The following is a 16070-nucleotide window of genomic DNA, read 5'->3' as shown; positions in this document are numbered from 1 at the left end:
CATCAATGATGTTTTTTATTGATTTTATTTTGACCCTGTGTTTAATATCTTATCCTTTCACTTCCTTATCATCATCAGCTTCGTTTTTTAAAGAAAAATTTTTATTTTTTTTTGTATATGTATTATACCCCTGCAATGATCTTCTGTAAACATGCCCTGATGAAGTGAACTGGGACTGGCTCAGGAAACGCGTTGGCAATAAAGATATCTTGAATTCTACCACAGCAGCGCAGTCTCTTATTGCACTACCAGCCTTCTCTTTGTACATTCTAAATTTTGCTTTTTCATTAAACACATATAAGATTGTGCTGCATAATAAAGAGTACCTGCAGGTTTAGAAAAAGTATATGCATGAACGGTACCGTCACGTGGGGGCAATCAAGAGATGTGACTACATGTGTGTCTGTGAGGAGCCAAGGAGCTGGAGAGGTGAGCGTCAAGGTAAGCATTTTACTTTAATCTTTTTTTAAGTCCCTTATGATTCAGAAAAATAGCAGCCAGCGGCCATCATTTTTCTGAATCCGAGTGGAATTCAATTAGAAAAAAAAAAAAAATCTGCATTTGGATCAATATGGATTTTTGTCAAATTCAAATAGAATTCAATTGCACTTTAATTCAATTCTAATTCCTCTCTAAAACATTCACTCATCTCTAGTGGGCATACATATTAGATGAATATGGATCAAACCTGATGATTTTGGTGGGACCGGCCAACCATCTACTGTATATGGAAATTCTTCCTTACTGTCAGATCCTCAGGCATAATCAACCCACCCAATCTTATTGTACACAAGGAAGATACAGGTACTTATCACTAACTTAGAACAATCATCAAAAAGTTAATTTATTTCAGTTCTTCAATACAAAAAGTGAAACTCATCTTTTATATAGAGACATTACAAACAGAGTGATCTATTTCAAGTGTTTATTTCTGTTAATGTTGATGATTATGGCTTACAGCCAATGAAAACCAAAAAACATCTCAGTAAATTAGAAAAATTAACAAAAAACACACTGCAAAGGCTTCCTAAGCATTTAAAAAGGTCCCTAAGGCTAGTTTCACACTAGCGTTTATGAGCGCAGCGACGGCCTGCGCACGGCCACCGCTAAGCCCCGCCCCTGCCGCGCCCCCGCCGGTAGCTCCGCCCACCGGCGCATGACGCTGCATGCGCCCTGCGTCCCCTATCTATATCACAGGGGGCGCAGGCCGTGCGCAGTATGCGTTTGGCGGCGCATGCGCCTTTTTGACGGTGCGCCGACGCAACCAAACTGCAGCAGGTTGCGTTTGGCGCAGGTAACCGTCGCTGCGCTCATAAACGCTAGTGTGAAACTAGCCTTAGTCTGTTTCAGTAGGCTCCACAATCATGGGGAAGACAGCTGATTTGACAGATGTCCAGAAGGCAGTCATTGACACACTCCACAAGGAGGGTAAGTCACAAAAGGTCATTGATAAAGAAGCTGGCTGTTCACAGAATGCTGTATCCAAGCATATTAATGGGAAGTTGAGTGGAAGGAAAACGTGTGGTAGAAAAAGGTGCACAAGCAACCGGGATAACCGCAGCCTTGAAAGGATTGTTAAGAAAAGGCCATTCAAAACTTTGGGGGAGATTCACAAGGAGTGGACTGCTGCTGGAGTCATTCCTTCAAGAGCCACTACACACAGACGTATTCAGGACATGGGCTACAAGTGTCGCATTCCTTGTGTCAAGCCACTCATGACCAATAGACAACACCAGAAGCGTCTTATCTGGGCCAAGGAGGAAAAAGAACTGGACTGTGGCTCAGTGGTGTTGTTTTCAGATGAAAATAAACTTTGCATGTCATTTGGAAATTAAGGTCTCAGAGTCTGGAGGAAGAGTGGAGAGGCCGCAATACAAGCTGCTTGAGGTCTAGTGTGAAGTTTCCTGGTGCAGGTCCACTGTGCTTTATCAAGACCAAAGTCAGTACAGCCATCTACCAGGAAATTTTACAGCACTTCATGCTTCCATCTGCAAACAAGCTTTTTGGAGGAGATGGAAATTGAATTCTCCTTCAGGGCTTGGTACCTGTCCACACTGCCAAAAGCACCAATACCTGGTTTAAAAACAACAATATCACAGTGCTGATTGGCCAGCAAACTCGCCTGACCTTATTATTGTCAAGAGGAAGATGAGACACACCAGACCCAACAATGCAGACAAGCTGAAGGCTGCTATCAAAGCAACCTGGGCTTCCATAACACCTCAGCAGTGTCACAGGATGATCACCTCCATGCCACACCACATTAATGCAGTAATTGATGCAAAAGGAGCCCCAACCAAGCATTGAGTGCAATTACTGAACATACATTTCAGTAGGCCAACATTTCGGATTTTAAAATCATTTTTCAAGCTGGTGTCAAAGTATTCTAATTTACTGAGATAATGGCTTTTGGGTTTTCACTGGCAGTAAGCCATAATCATCAACATTAACAGAAATAAACACTTGAAATAGATCACTCGGTTTGTAATGACTCTATATAAAATACGAGTTTAATTTTCTATATTGAAGAACTGAAATAAATTAACCTTTTGATGATATTATAATTTAGAGAGAAGCACTTGAATGTCAGTATCAGAGAAATGTGGCAGCAGCCTTTTCCCTTCTCCCCATTTGAGAACATATGAATGCTGGCTGACGGGAGTGTGCATTAGTAATGGGTGTTGGTGGAATAGCCTTTTGATGATGGCTTTGTAATGTGTATGGCTACTATTACTTAATGTCAGAATAGCACCAGCACTGTACCTTTATAGGAACCCTAGGGCCCATTTTGAGAAATACGAATGAATACTAACGGTAACTATGAAATCTACTCAACAAAAAGCTTCCTTCAAAAGATTGGATTAAGCTCCAAAGTATTATTTAATATCAGTAGTAAAATAAACCCTGTTTTTTTTTAGAGGTAGACAGAATATGTACAATATGTCACCTGGTTAATCTCACTCTGCTGTTGTAGACCATGTTGCACCTTCTCTTCTCGCTGTTGCTGAAGCTGTTTAAACTCAGCCTTGAGATTCTGGTGTTTAATCTCTACTTCCGATAGCTCTTCTTTCAGTTTCTGATTGGCTTCTCCTTTCTCGGCTACTTCCGTTTTGAGGGTCTGTTGCACAGCTTCACTAGCAGATAGCCGTACCTGGAGCTGTTGGCACTCTACATCTCTATGATTGAGATTAATTTGCAGGTTCTTTCTGGACATAATCTCTTCATTTTGTTTTTCTTCCAACTGGGTGAATTCAAGCTCCTTCTTTAAAAGTTTCTCCACTAAGGTCTACAAAATTTAAAAACACAAGGACAAATTATTAATGTTGATCATGCCATAATATCTAGATCATTCAGTTCTATCAGTTTTGAAGCCAAGAGCTTGATTAAAGACTACCCACACTTTAATTATTGATGAGTGTTTGTAAAAGTTATCAACCTTTGTAAGATGCAGGGAGAGTGAGATGGATGAAGGAGCTTACCACGTTGAGAATCTGTAGCTGGAAATTTGGCCCGGAGTTCTTCCTGAGGGTGCCGTTTCCACTGGTGATCACAGGAAAGTAGAATAAAAAATGGGGAAAGATTCTGGCACAACCATCCAGGGATAAAACGGATTCTTTATTCAAACGTGGACAAGCGGTGGACACCGCATCCTAGGTGTACTCATGCGTAGCCACTCTAATCTACAAGATTATTTATATATGCCTACAAGCTACATAATGCACACAGTCCTGACGGATGCTGATGTATCCGTATAACTCCATTATGGTGTTCATTTGAAACCCTCTATCACACTAGTACGTAACTGACGAAGGTCAGATTGACCGAAACGTTTTTGCTGTACTACTTACTTTGGACTTAATAAAAGCGCCTTTCTTTCTGCATTAATATCTGCAAGGGTGTGTATACACTTGAAAAATATCTCCTTTTAATATTTTAACCACGTTTGAATAAAGAATCCATTTTATCTCTGGATGGTTGTACCAGAATCTTTCCCCATTTTTTTATCTATCAATCTTTGTAATCGCCCTTATTTTGCTTCCTTCTCTCTGAAACATCATGCTGAACGTGCTATTTTAGAAGAATAGTTTATGCTCTTTTGGAGTCTACTTTGAACTGTTGCTCTACTAAGAAAATGTATTGAAACACTATTTACAAAACAATCTCATTGCTTGAGTATGGGGGCCGGGATCAGAGAAAAACACAAAAAGATTTTTTATATAGAATGGTGTAGTATGGATTCTTCCTAGAGCAGTAGTTCAAAACATCATCTATAAAACATGAACTAGGCAGGTAAAAAGCACTTCAGCATAGTGTTTCAGAGAAAAAGAAGCAAAATAAAGTAATTGACCTCATTACAAAGATTCAGAACTTTGCCAAAGTCAATCAATAATTAAAATTTAGTTACTCTAACTGTTCGAGCATCTTTTCAAGGATCTTTACATGTGCGATACTGTGTATAAGTTTTAGAAGTGCGTAGAAAAATGCTGCAAAGTAAGAATCCCGTCAAAAATAGAAGTGTTGTTAACTGTTTATTTTTATTAATTAACAAAATGCAAAATGAATATAAAAAAAGAAATGCAAATCAATGTTTGGTGTGATCAATCTTTGAACTTCAAAACCGCACCAATGCATTTATACTTCTTTGTACACTTGCACAGTTTCTAAAGGAATTCAGTAGGGAAGCTGTTCCAAACATCTTGGAGAACTATGCAGAGATCTTCTATGGATGGCGACTTGTGCAAATCCTTCTGTATTTTCATGTAATCCCAGAAAGACTCAATGTTCATATCAAGGCTCTGTAAGAGCCATATCATCACATCTGGGACTTATTGTTCTTTTTTACGCTGAACACAGTTTAGAAACATTTGCTGTATGTTTTGGGTTGTTGTTCTGCTACACAATCATTTTGGAGCCAGATGCATTCCTTATGGTATAACATGATAAATATTTGTGCCTGTATTTCCTTAGTGTAGAATATGATAGCTAAATCGTGCCCATTTCCTCTTGACATTAGAAGATGTCCAGCAGTACCATCAGTTAAGAAATGGCAGTAACCAGTGGGACGCAGCAACACCCATCAACTGTTCAAAAAAGGTCTGCCGATAAGTGCTAATCATGGAACTGTGACCAAAAACCATACCTTTGGCATGGAACCAAGGCCAAATGACTCAGATACGCATTAAATTTGGGGTGCAAAAAAATGGCAGTAGATGCTACCAGACTGTTTGCCGAAGATCTTGAGAGTGGTTAAATAATGAGCATCTGCAGGAACAGTGACAAATGTTGAAGGTTTCCTGCAATTCTGGGTCTCCATTTCGGCAAATGGAGTTGGAAGTATGGTCAATATTAATGGTGTCATCAATGCTGAGAAAGAAAGGCAGATACTTATGCATCATGCAAAACTATTATGGAAACATCTGATTGGCTGCATGCTTTGGTGTTGTGAGCTCATTTTCGGGTTTGCCTCTGGCTTCTGGTGAGGGTTATGGAGCTGGCTGTGCTGACAGAGGAGTAGTGAGTTCTCTATCTGGACTCCCTCTGTTGGTGAAGGGAGGTAATGAAGCTGATCTAAATGGCAGAGACCGGCCACCTGAGGAAGAGGACTGCGATTGGACATCAGGAGTTTCTGATTGGATTTAAGGCAGCCGACTCCCTAGTTTCTTGCTGGTGATTTCTCCTGACTGTGGCTTCTGGTTTCCAGTTTGGTTCCTGCCTTCTTAAAGCTAAGTTTTCTCTGGTATTGTTCATATGAGTTTTTGTCTGGTTTACTTAGTTTTTGCGTTTAGCCAGCCCTGGCTGGGACTGGGCTTAATCCCAGTTTTATCTCTGATCAGTTGATCGCTTTTGCTCTGTCTTCAGAATATACCTGAGTGCTGATATAGGGAATTGAAGTCTAGCGACTTCAGGGCTTTTTTCTATCAGACGTGTTGGACATCTTTTGGCAGGGTTTTTTGCGTGATTGCAGACAGCAGCGTTTCTTTCCTGTCCTTTCTAGTTAGTGAGGGCCCATCGTTTGCTCAGCCTATCTTTCTATCTGTGTTTGTGTTTTCATCTCGTTTCACCGACAATACATGTTGGGGGCTGTCTATTGCTTTGGGGTCTGCTTTCTTTAGGCCTATTTAGTTCTCCGGCCGTGACGAGGCGTCTAGGACCACCGTAGGCACGCTCCACGGCTACTGCTAGTTGTGTGGATAGGATCAGGGGTCTGCAATCCGCTAGTTACCAACCTCTCCGGTTTTCTGGGCTTAGCTTGCTTTTTGTTTTTTCCTCCTCGGTGACTCATTCATAACACTTTGGGTGGTTGTCCTGAAAAATTTGGAGCCAGTGTCATTGAGAACTATTTTCAATATGTAGAAAAACAAAAAGCTTTACAAATAGAAACTGAAGAATCTGTGCAAGATTTCATTGACAGAAGATCTGTGGTTAGTTATCCAATATGTTTGGAACAACATCCCTGTTGAGTTCCTTCAAAAACTGCGAGCGTACCTAGAAAAAAATGTTAGTCTGCTTCTATTTTGAAGGATGGTCAAGCCAAATCAAATAATGGCTTAATTTACATTTTTATTTGGTTCATAAGTTGAAATTGTGTCAGTTGCTAAAAATAACACTTCTATTTAAAAAAACAAACAAAACAAAACATTTTCACGTTCATCTCATTGAGGAACACAGAAACCATGGGAAAAGAAAATTGTCTCCTTACAGGCTCTTAAGCTTTTTTTTTTTTGTAGTGTCAGGTTTTCTTCTCTCAGACTTGTTTTAGGCTAGGCATTAACCATTTTTCTTTTTTGTGCTTCAGAGAACACAGATCTCTGATCTCATCCTAGGTCAGACCTATCGACGAAGACCTTTCAATTTGGCGAAGTTGCAGGACTTCTGTGCACTATTCCAACTTCCAAGCCAGTGTTTTCATTTCAGGAAGAGACTTCTCAGCTTAGTACATCCCTTAAGCACTTTAGGTAGCTCTGATCAGGCTTTTCTGCTGAAAAAGAAGAGGGTTTCCTCTTTATTCCAGCCTTTAGCAGGAATATTTCCTCTAATTCTAGAGACAGGGATTACTAACATCCAGCAGATTGTTTTATGCTTGGCAGTATTGGATGCAGGTGGCTTACACTCAATTAGGCACCTTCATCTGATAGGAGACCATTGATCAGATGCACTAGGATTGATGTTTCCTGAGTAGGGGGTAGGTTTTTAGTTTCTATATTATACATTTTTAGTTGCATTGGGTGACAATTGAGGCATCTCTATTGAGAAGGGTAGTTCAATACTTGATTTTATCCTTTATGTTGTCTTTGTCTCCACCTTATCCTAGTACTGTTCACCTACAGTCCTTGATGCCTGAGTTAGAGAGTGCTGGCAGTGCGTCCATCCTTTCATCTCCTATGGAAGACCTGGCCAAATTAGTCTCATTTTGGTGTTAATGCAGGTTGTTTGAGACAATCAACTTCTGATACGTTGCCTGGATCCCCAGGCTCTTTCACATTCCAGATGAACCTTGGTCTTCTTTTCAGTAGGGCAGGATTCTTTTTACTTCGCTTGATCTGAATATTTTGCAGACTTCTTCTGCTTAGGATTCTGAAGTTTGAGTCCAGAACCCCTGTTCATCATGGCAGATGCCCCCAGGCACCAGCAGTCCTCTTCTTCACATTTTTTTTGTCAATAAGTTTACTGTCAGGATTGTTGGACCCGCAGTTTGGAAGGCTCTGTGCCTTTCGGATTTAGTTTGTCTGTCTAAGCTTAAGGAACAAGATTCTTAAGGGTCACTTTACTGCTATTTAATTTAGCATGTTTAATAAGTGAAAACCTTTGGGCATCGTTCGTGTGGCAATATCCTTTTTTTATTTTTGCATGCCTATATTGAGCTAGGACAGATTCCTAAGAGCCAGGTTCCCACCTTGGCTCTTCTGGTACAGCAGAATTTAACTTGTAGGCCATGGGTCAGGACTGTCTGTCCAGGTAGGGTGAACGTGTGACAGTGTTATTACCCGGAATTCGGGAGATCTCTAGTGGGGCCAGTCGCCTTCTGTCCTCCCCCTTTCCCTGATCAGAGAGAACCTTATATTTCAGCATTCTAGTGCTTTTTTTTTTCCTTTATAGTGATCTCCTTTTCTAGGATAGTAGTCTGGCATTCAGCTCCCTTCCTTTCGCCTTAGCAGGATTCTCTGGCTTTTCACTTTAATATGGATATTGCTCTCCTCCTTCCTTTAGGTATTTCACCTCTCAACTTCCTGAGAGGCTCTCACATGATCTGACGTAGTCAGAGCTGTGCTTCTCTTCCTTGGCTCTCAAAGCTGGGTTTGGATGTCTTGTTGTCATCCTGGAACGAGGTATGTTATGGCAGAGGTTCGACTGCCTCTAAAGTGATCATTGCTAGCTGAATGAGATTAGCCATTACCAATGCTTATAGGGCAGGTATCAGTGCTCCTCCATTCAGGGTCAGGGAACACTTTGCATAGACTAAGACTTTCCTGGGCTGTTGTCCTCCAGGTATAAGACCTGCAATGATGTAAGGAAGAATATCGGCGCAGATCTTTTCTAGGTTATACAGAGTCACACAAGTCTTGGAAGGAAGATACTGCAGTCAGCAGTTGCCCAGGCGGCATCTTGAGAAGCAGTGGAAAACATCTGTAGTACCAGTATAATATTTGTTTTTTCATTCTCACCCCAGGGACAGCATTTGGATGTCCCATGGTGTCTGTGTCCCCCAATAAAACAAACGCGAAAAGTAGATATTTGCCACTCACCGTTTCTTGGGGACACAGCATCCACCCTTGGTTGCCCAGTTGGGTGTGCATTTACTTTATTTTTTTCCCAGGGTGGAATTGCATTATTTTCCTTTCAAGTCGTAATTCTTTTTTTGGGTTTCTCCTTAAATTGAACAGCATGATGCTAGCAGGCAAAATATAGTCTGCAGGGGAGGAGCCATTTCTCAATTATATATATTAATAGTGTCAACCTCCATGGTTTCAGTGCCCCCCAAAGAGGACTAAGAAAAACACATTTTTAACGTAAGTACAAAAAAATCGACTTTTACTTTGCAGTATTTTTTCCACACCTGCCTAAAACGTTTGCACAGTACTGCATTTACATTGATAAAATCAGATGTGTTCTGCCATTTCTAGCTACTCATTTTGTCTCCTGCATCATGTGACTTCAGCTCTTTCTTGAGAGAGCCCACCTCAGACTGTTCCTTTCCTAACCTAAGTCTACAAGAGCCTTTTTCTGCGCCTTCTAGAAGTACACTGAGAAAGTGACTTTTGGTCCACACAAACAGGGTAGTTACAGAGCTGCTCTGGAAGCAGCAGAAGACAGCAACCAGTAACCATTTTAATGCACACACTGAACATACAAAAGGTGAAAAAAAAATGCTGGAAAGGGACTTGCAAATTATTTGTTCATGTCCTAGGATTCAAGCTATGATTGCATTGATGAAGTCTCATTGTCTGATGGCAGCATACTGCCTCATGGACCGTAATCAGTAACATGCTGTCTGCAATGCTGAACTGTAGGAACTGAATGTTAACCATTGTAGGTCAGAGTGCCAAAGATTGCTTCATGCAAATGGGGTTGAAAGACAGGTCATCAAATTTGCTATATTGGCACTCTGCCCATGCAAAGGGACTCTAACACTACATTTTGTCAAAATAGCAAAAATAAAAAAGGATTAAGGATGTCAAAACAGAGGTCAGAGTCACATCACATAATAAAAAAAAGCCTTGGATTTTTACAGCGCTTCCATAGAAGTGTTGGAGCGCATGACACATACCTCATTTTTCTGTGACAACTCAGTCAAGGAACTCTTGAGTTGCTGGAGTTCTTGAACATACACTGCAACTTCCTGAGGTCCTTTTTGAAGCTCAGTTTTTAATTGGTTAATGGTGGCCTATAGAAAAAGAATCCATGAGACTAAATTTATCAGATAATGCTAGTAAGACCAAGCAATGATGTATTTGTCAGGTCACCTATAAAACAATCTGAGATCATGCATTTCAGTCATTATTGCTAATAAGATAAATACTTTGATCGCTGCTAGTACGTAAGGAAACCCTGAGAGTCCTGCTTCTCAATACACCTCAAACAGAGTGAGTAACTCACGCGTTGTTTTCGCAGCGTGTTAGGCATCGAATATGGAATTGACGAGAATTGCTTAAATTACTAAGGAATATGAAGACAAAGGATGTCATACCCAGGAATCCCAGCAAGAAAATGATGATTGACTCGTGGAACTATTACAAAAGAAATCTCCCGTCATGGGCAGATGTGTATGCAATGCATAAGTAATACAGACAGAAATGTGAGTCATTTGCAGATTTGGGGATTTCTTCTCTCTAACTCAGCACTTATATCACACCAAGATGAATCTTTACTAGTCAGATGTCTCTTCACTGAAAACCCTATCTCTATACAGTCTCACACAATGGCTTGGGCACTAACACAGTAAAAAAAAAAATCACGGCAGACTGAGACTAAGGCCGGGGTCACACTTGCGAGTGTGGCACGAGTCTCTCGCATCAATACACGGCACTGCTGCCGGAACTCGAAGCCAGAGTATTTCTATGCGGCTGAACGCTCCGTTCTGAGTGCCGGGTATTGATGAGAGAGACTCGCGCAAGTTTCTCGCATCACACTCGTAAGTGTGACCCCGGTAAGTTAGAAAAGCAGAAGATCTCCTTTGTTGCTCTGGTTTGTGTTCTATTAACTGTATGCTGAGGAGGCATGTGAACACTAAGATGGAGAAGAAAGAGATTACACTTCAACCACCACTGAAATATGACTTCACATTGAACATATGGGATTAATTGTAACTGGGGAAGTGAGAGACCTGACACTTAAACCTACATTGAAGTAGGGGCATCCTGCAGTGACTAGGTAATTACAACAGGAAATCTACTCCGGGAACCAGACACTCAATTTGGGATTAGCTTACGCTAAGGCGGAGAACTATACTTCCAAGGTATGAGCTTCCTCTGTTCAAAGCACGGATTGCAGACCTTATAAAGACAGTGGTAAAAGTCATGACTTGGTGTTTGCATCAAGCTGATATTTATGGGAGAAATATTTTCATCGTTGCAGCGAGGGGACGAGCATGAACAAAAAGAGAGACGCATTCTGAAAAATAGAGATTTCGATTCTCCACAAATAAGATTAAAAAGCAATACTTTATTGCAAACAAAAGATAATAAAAACATTTAAAAACAAAAACATGGTAAACTCACATGTCATGCCCATGATACGGCAGTGACACTCCTCCAAAAGAACTGTTCCTATGTATGCGTGGCCCCAAATATGAATCTATGCAGACTGAACAATATTAAACACTTGAATAGGTTAGCATACCAAACTGAAAAAATAAGTATAGATTAATAAAACCCAATACGTAATGGGTCTATGTTCACAGCACCATGTGAAAAAAGGGGAAATAAATGGCGCCTATGACAGAGACATAAACAGGAGCAAAAACGTAGACCCTAAACCACATAATGTGGTGGAGAGAAAATGAATCAAGCAATATAGACGTAGAAAATGCATAGATGCATATCACAAATATGGCACAGAAGAATTTAGATGCGCAAGACAATAAGACCCTGGTAAAAAGTTTTGCACATCCAGGAAAAGCAGACTGTCAAACCTGCAAGTGTGAAGATGAAGACACTGCAGGTGGGGCCATGCTGGCGAACAGGAAAGGAGGAGGAATCTGACCCCACGCGTATTGCCACCGACATATGTTGCTTCTTCAGGGGTGATGTCTGCCTCTGTTTGCATGTGAGAGGTATATATGTAAATCGAGTAACATTCAAATGTATAGATAACTTGATAATATTTACCAGCCATTGGGAGTAGCGTGTGTGAACGATCAGGATGGGGGCCGCCATCTTTGTCAGTGTGCTCAGCCTGTTTTTCATCTCACTTCCTGCTTCGTTGAACGTGGCTCTCCACGCAAAGTTATATCCAAAGTGTTCCAACACTCACAAAGTAGTAACAGAACTTCTCTACTGCAGCATAAGCTTCAGAATAAATTACACACCATTAATCTAACCACAGTTTACAACAACCAATGGCATGACTTCCATGGAATATTACAAAAGTATTGGGACATTTTGCTTAGTGAACACAAGCTTAGACCATTCCTATCTGAGAGCCCCAAAATGGTGGCCAGATGAGCCAGAAATTAAAAAGATCACTTGAAAACAAACCATTTCAATTGGCCGACAAAACAGGTACGGGGCAGATTATTTCCTTGCAGGAGATGTAATATTTGCCCTTTTTAATCGCAGATGACAACATTACTTTGCCAGTTCCTCCTGGACAAGTCAGGACCAAATTATATTCAAACTGTCGTTCAAGAAACATCATCTACTTTCTCATCTGCCAATGTCCCAAGATCTACGTAGGTCAAACGAGAAAACAATTAAGACGAAGAGTGCAACACCACATTTTGAACATTGCAAAAGCTAAACGCGACAAGGCGAAAGGTAAACCTATTACATCAGTTGCGACGCACTTCTTAAGCCAACACAATGGCCTCCACCATGGGGTACGAGTAATGGTCATTGACCAGGTACAGGTGAACATCAGGGGTGGCAATGTGACAAAAGAATTACTCAGTCGCGAATCAAGATGGATATATAGCTTAAGCAGCATGGCTCTCACTGGTCTAAATGAAGAGCTCCTCGTCTCAGGTTTCTAAGGCTAATTGTCCCTTGCAGGACTATTATTGTTAGCGATTCTCTATTTGTTCCTTTTTTCCACAATTTCCACCTTTTTCTTCTATCAAGATTTTTATGTGGATTGTTCATCAAGCATAAAGTATATTCATTTTCAGTTGGACTTCTTCGTTACCCAAATACATAAATCATCTGGACTTTGTCCAGTCAGTGGTTTGGATTCTGTTTAACACTACAAGCTGTTAGGTTCAATTTTATGGGTCTTTTATACCTTTCCATGCTCACACATCTCCATACCTCTAGTCTGATGAAGGTCTGAGTTATAGACCGAAATGTCACACGATTTTGGGAGAATCTGTTATGCAAATAAATTTTTTCTGCATATACTTCTTTTGAGTGCCAGAATTTCTTATACTATACTTATTTATATTTGGTGAGCAACATGTTCACTCATTTGCGAACAATAATAAAATTATATTTGTCTATTGACAGATTGTGTCACGTTTTAACCTTTTTATTTCTTCCACTTTATTAATTGCAATTTCCGTCACTATGTCACATTTCTTTTCCATTTCCTCCTCTCCACACTCCCGTTTTTCCCTTCTCCCTTACCATTTCCCTCCAACACTTTTTGCTCACTCACACTTCCATTCATTCACAATTATTTTGAGTTTTCCCCTTCCCTTTCAGAAGTCACACCCTGCATGCTCCCTCTCCCTCCAATTTTGCTTTCCATCATCATGTTTAACCCCTTAGTGACAGAGCCAATTTGGTAACTAATGACCAAGCCAATTTTTACAATTTTGACCACTGTCACTTTATGTGAGGTTATAGCTCTGAACGCTTCAACGTATCCCACTGATTCGGAGAATGTTTTTTCGTGACATATTATACTCCATATTAGTTATAAAATTTCTTTGATATAACTTGCATTTATTTATGAAAAAAATGGAAATTTGGCAAAAAAATTTAAAATTCTGCAATTTTCAAACTTAATTTTTGTACCCTTAAATCAGAGAGTGGTGTCACACAAAACAGTTCATAACATTTCCCACATGTTTACTTTACATCAGCACAATTTTGGAAACAATTTTTTTTTCGTTAGGACGTTATAAGGATTAAAAGTTGACCAACGATTTCTTACTTTTCCAATAGAATTTACCAAACCATTTTTTAAGGACCACCTCACATTTGAAGTGAGTTCGGGGGGTTAATATAACAGAAAATACCCAAAAGTGACACCATTCTAGAAACGGCACCCCTTAAGGTGAACAAAACCACATTCAAAAAGTATATTAACCCTTCAGGTGCTTCACAAGAACTAAAGTAATGTGGAAGGAAAAAATGAAATTTTTCTTTTTTCATAAAAAATTAACTTTGGAACCAATTTTTTTTTTATTTTCATTAGGGTATCAAGAGAAAATGGACCACAAAATTTGTTGTACAATTTCTCCTGGGTACGCAGATATGCCCCATATGTGGGGAAAAGCCACTGTTTGGGTGCATGGCAGGGCTGAAAAGGGAGGGAGCACCGTTTTACTTTTTGAGCGCAAAACTGGCTGGAATCGACAGTGGCGCCATCTCGTTTGGAAAGCCTCTGATGTGCCGAAACAGTGGAACCCCCCGAACTCTTACTCTAAGGGTGTGTGCGCACACGTTGCAGATTTTTTCTGCATAAAAATCCGCATCGCTTCGCAGAAACCGCAGGGTAAAACGCATGCAGTCTTCCTGCGGTTTCCTATCCTTTGCCCAGCGGAATAGATGCAGAATCTTGTGCGGTTTTTGGAGGGAGGGAGAGAAGGAGAAAGGGAGAGAGGGAGAAAGGGAGAGAGGTCCCGGAACGAAAACTGCAGCAGCGGTTCCGCAAAAAAGAAGTGACATGCTGCGGAAAATAAACCGCAGCAAATCTGAGCGGAATTTTCCACTGCATGTGCACAGCGGTTTTGGTTTTCCATAGGCTTACATGGTACTGTAAACCGCATGGAAACTGCTGAGGATACGCAGGACCAAATCAACTGAGGAAAACCGCAACGTGTGCACACACCCTACCTTACCCTAACCGCAACCCACTTTAAGCCCAACTCACTTTAGCCTAACTCTAACCCTAATGGGAAAATGGAAAAACTTTTATTTTATTATTTTCACCTAAGGCGATATCAAAGGAGGGTTTGATTTACTATTTTTTTTTTTAATTCTGATCACTGTGATAGGGTCTATCACAGTGATCAAAATCAACCAATAGGAAAAATTTCCTATTGTTGCCGGGTGCCGGCAGATCTTGACAGGCTCACTGCGCATGCGCCAGCCATTTTCTCCCCGAAGACGCCGACGGCCTTCACAGGGGGTTGCAGGCACAATGGAGGTACTGGGGGAGGGGGGAATCGGGGACCCTTTTTCTCTCTCATCTGATGTGTGATCGCAACACCAGGGTCGGTAAAAACTGACCCGAATCATGTGCTCTGGGGTCTCGGCTGAGACCCCGGAGAATTTCCGACTCTTTAGGGCTATGCCCTTACTCCTCAGAGCCGTTAAAAAGCGGCGCTGTGGTTTAAGTACCCTTAACTGACGTTGTTAAAAGGCGTATCGGCGGTCGTTAAGGGGTTAAATACATTTTATTTTTCATATTTTATTATTTGTATCACGAAAGCACTTATGTCATCTCTCAATTTTCATTGATTAATCCCTTAGTGACGGAGCCAAATTTCTGAAATCTGACCAGTGTCACTTTATATGGCAATAACGCTGGACGCTTCAACAAATCCCAGTGATTTTGAGATTGTTTTTTCGTGACACATTGTACTTTATGATAACGGTAAATTTAAGTCAATATGTTATGTTTTTATTTATAAAAAATATCAGAAATTTGAGAAAAATGTTAACAAATTAGCAATTTTCAAACGTTGAATGCTTATCCCTTTAATCCAGATTATTGCAAAAAAAGGGGGAGACCTTGTGGTTTTTAATATATTTTTTTATAGATTTGTTTGCACTTAATGCAATACCTAATTGCAATTTTATATTTATAATTAATTTTACAATACTGTGCCTCCTTGGTCTAATGAAAAAGAAAGGAAAAGGGAAAGGGAAAAAAAAAAAAAAAAAAAAAAAAAAAAAAATATTTATGTATTTGCTTAAATATTGCTTGTGCTTTAGCTCTAAAAGAGTGTTATATATATGAAAATCCTGTATAGCCTCCTATCAGGTTTAGCTCCTTTTGCCCTTGGGAGCAATCACTTTCATACCTCTGTCTTAAACATTATCTCTGTTAGTTGCATTTTGAAGAATTTTTTGAAGAGTTTTTTTTTTTTTTTTTTTTCCTTCTTTAATTAAGCCCGGGTAAGCGCTACTAATTCTACTAGTCTGACATGAAAGAATGACCCCGGCTGATAATAGTATCTTATTTCT

At 40.2% G+C, this 16070-nt stretch overlaps 1 protein-coding gene across 3 annotated transcripts in view; it reads right to left on the bottom strand.

Moving 5' to 3' along the window:
• The window catches only part of EEA1 (early endosome antigen 1), a 278411-nt gene that overhangs the window by 107868 nt on the left and 154473 nt on the right, over window positions 1-16070 (bottom strand). For all 3 annotated transcript variants that reach the window (XM_073554267.1, XM_073554268.1, XM_073554269.1), the window contains 2 exons: window positions 9767-9883; window positions 2948-3286 (listed from right to left, as the gene is read on the bottom strand). In XM_073554267.1, the coding sequence (XP_073410368.1) occupies window positions 2948-3286; window positions 9767-9883 (456 nt within the window). The remainder of the gene's footprint in view (window positions 1-2947; window positions 3287-9766; window positions 9884-16070) is intronic.

Source organism: Dendrobates tinctorius, unplaced genomic scaffold, assembly GCF_039654945.1.
Source record: "Dendrobates tinctorius isolate UK_male_01 unplaced genomic scaffold, ASM3965494v1 ptg000209l, whole genome shotgun sequence".
Classification (NCBI taxonomy): Eukaryota; Metazoa; Chordata; class Amphibia; order Anura; family Dendrobatidae; genus Dendrobates; species Dendrobates tinctorius.
Note: the sequence above shows the minus strand (reverse complement) of the source record. Positions and strands in the feature narration are given on the sequence as shown.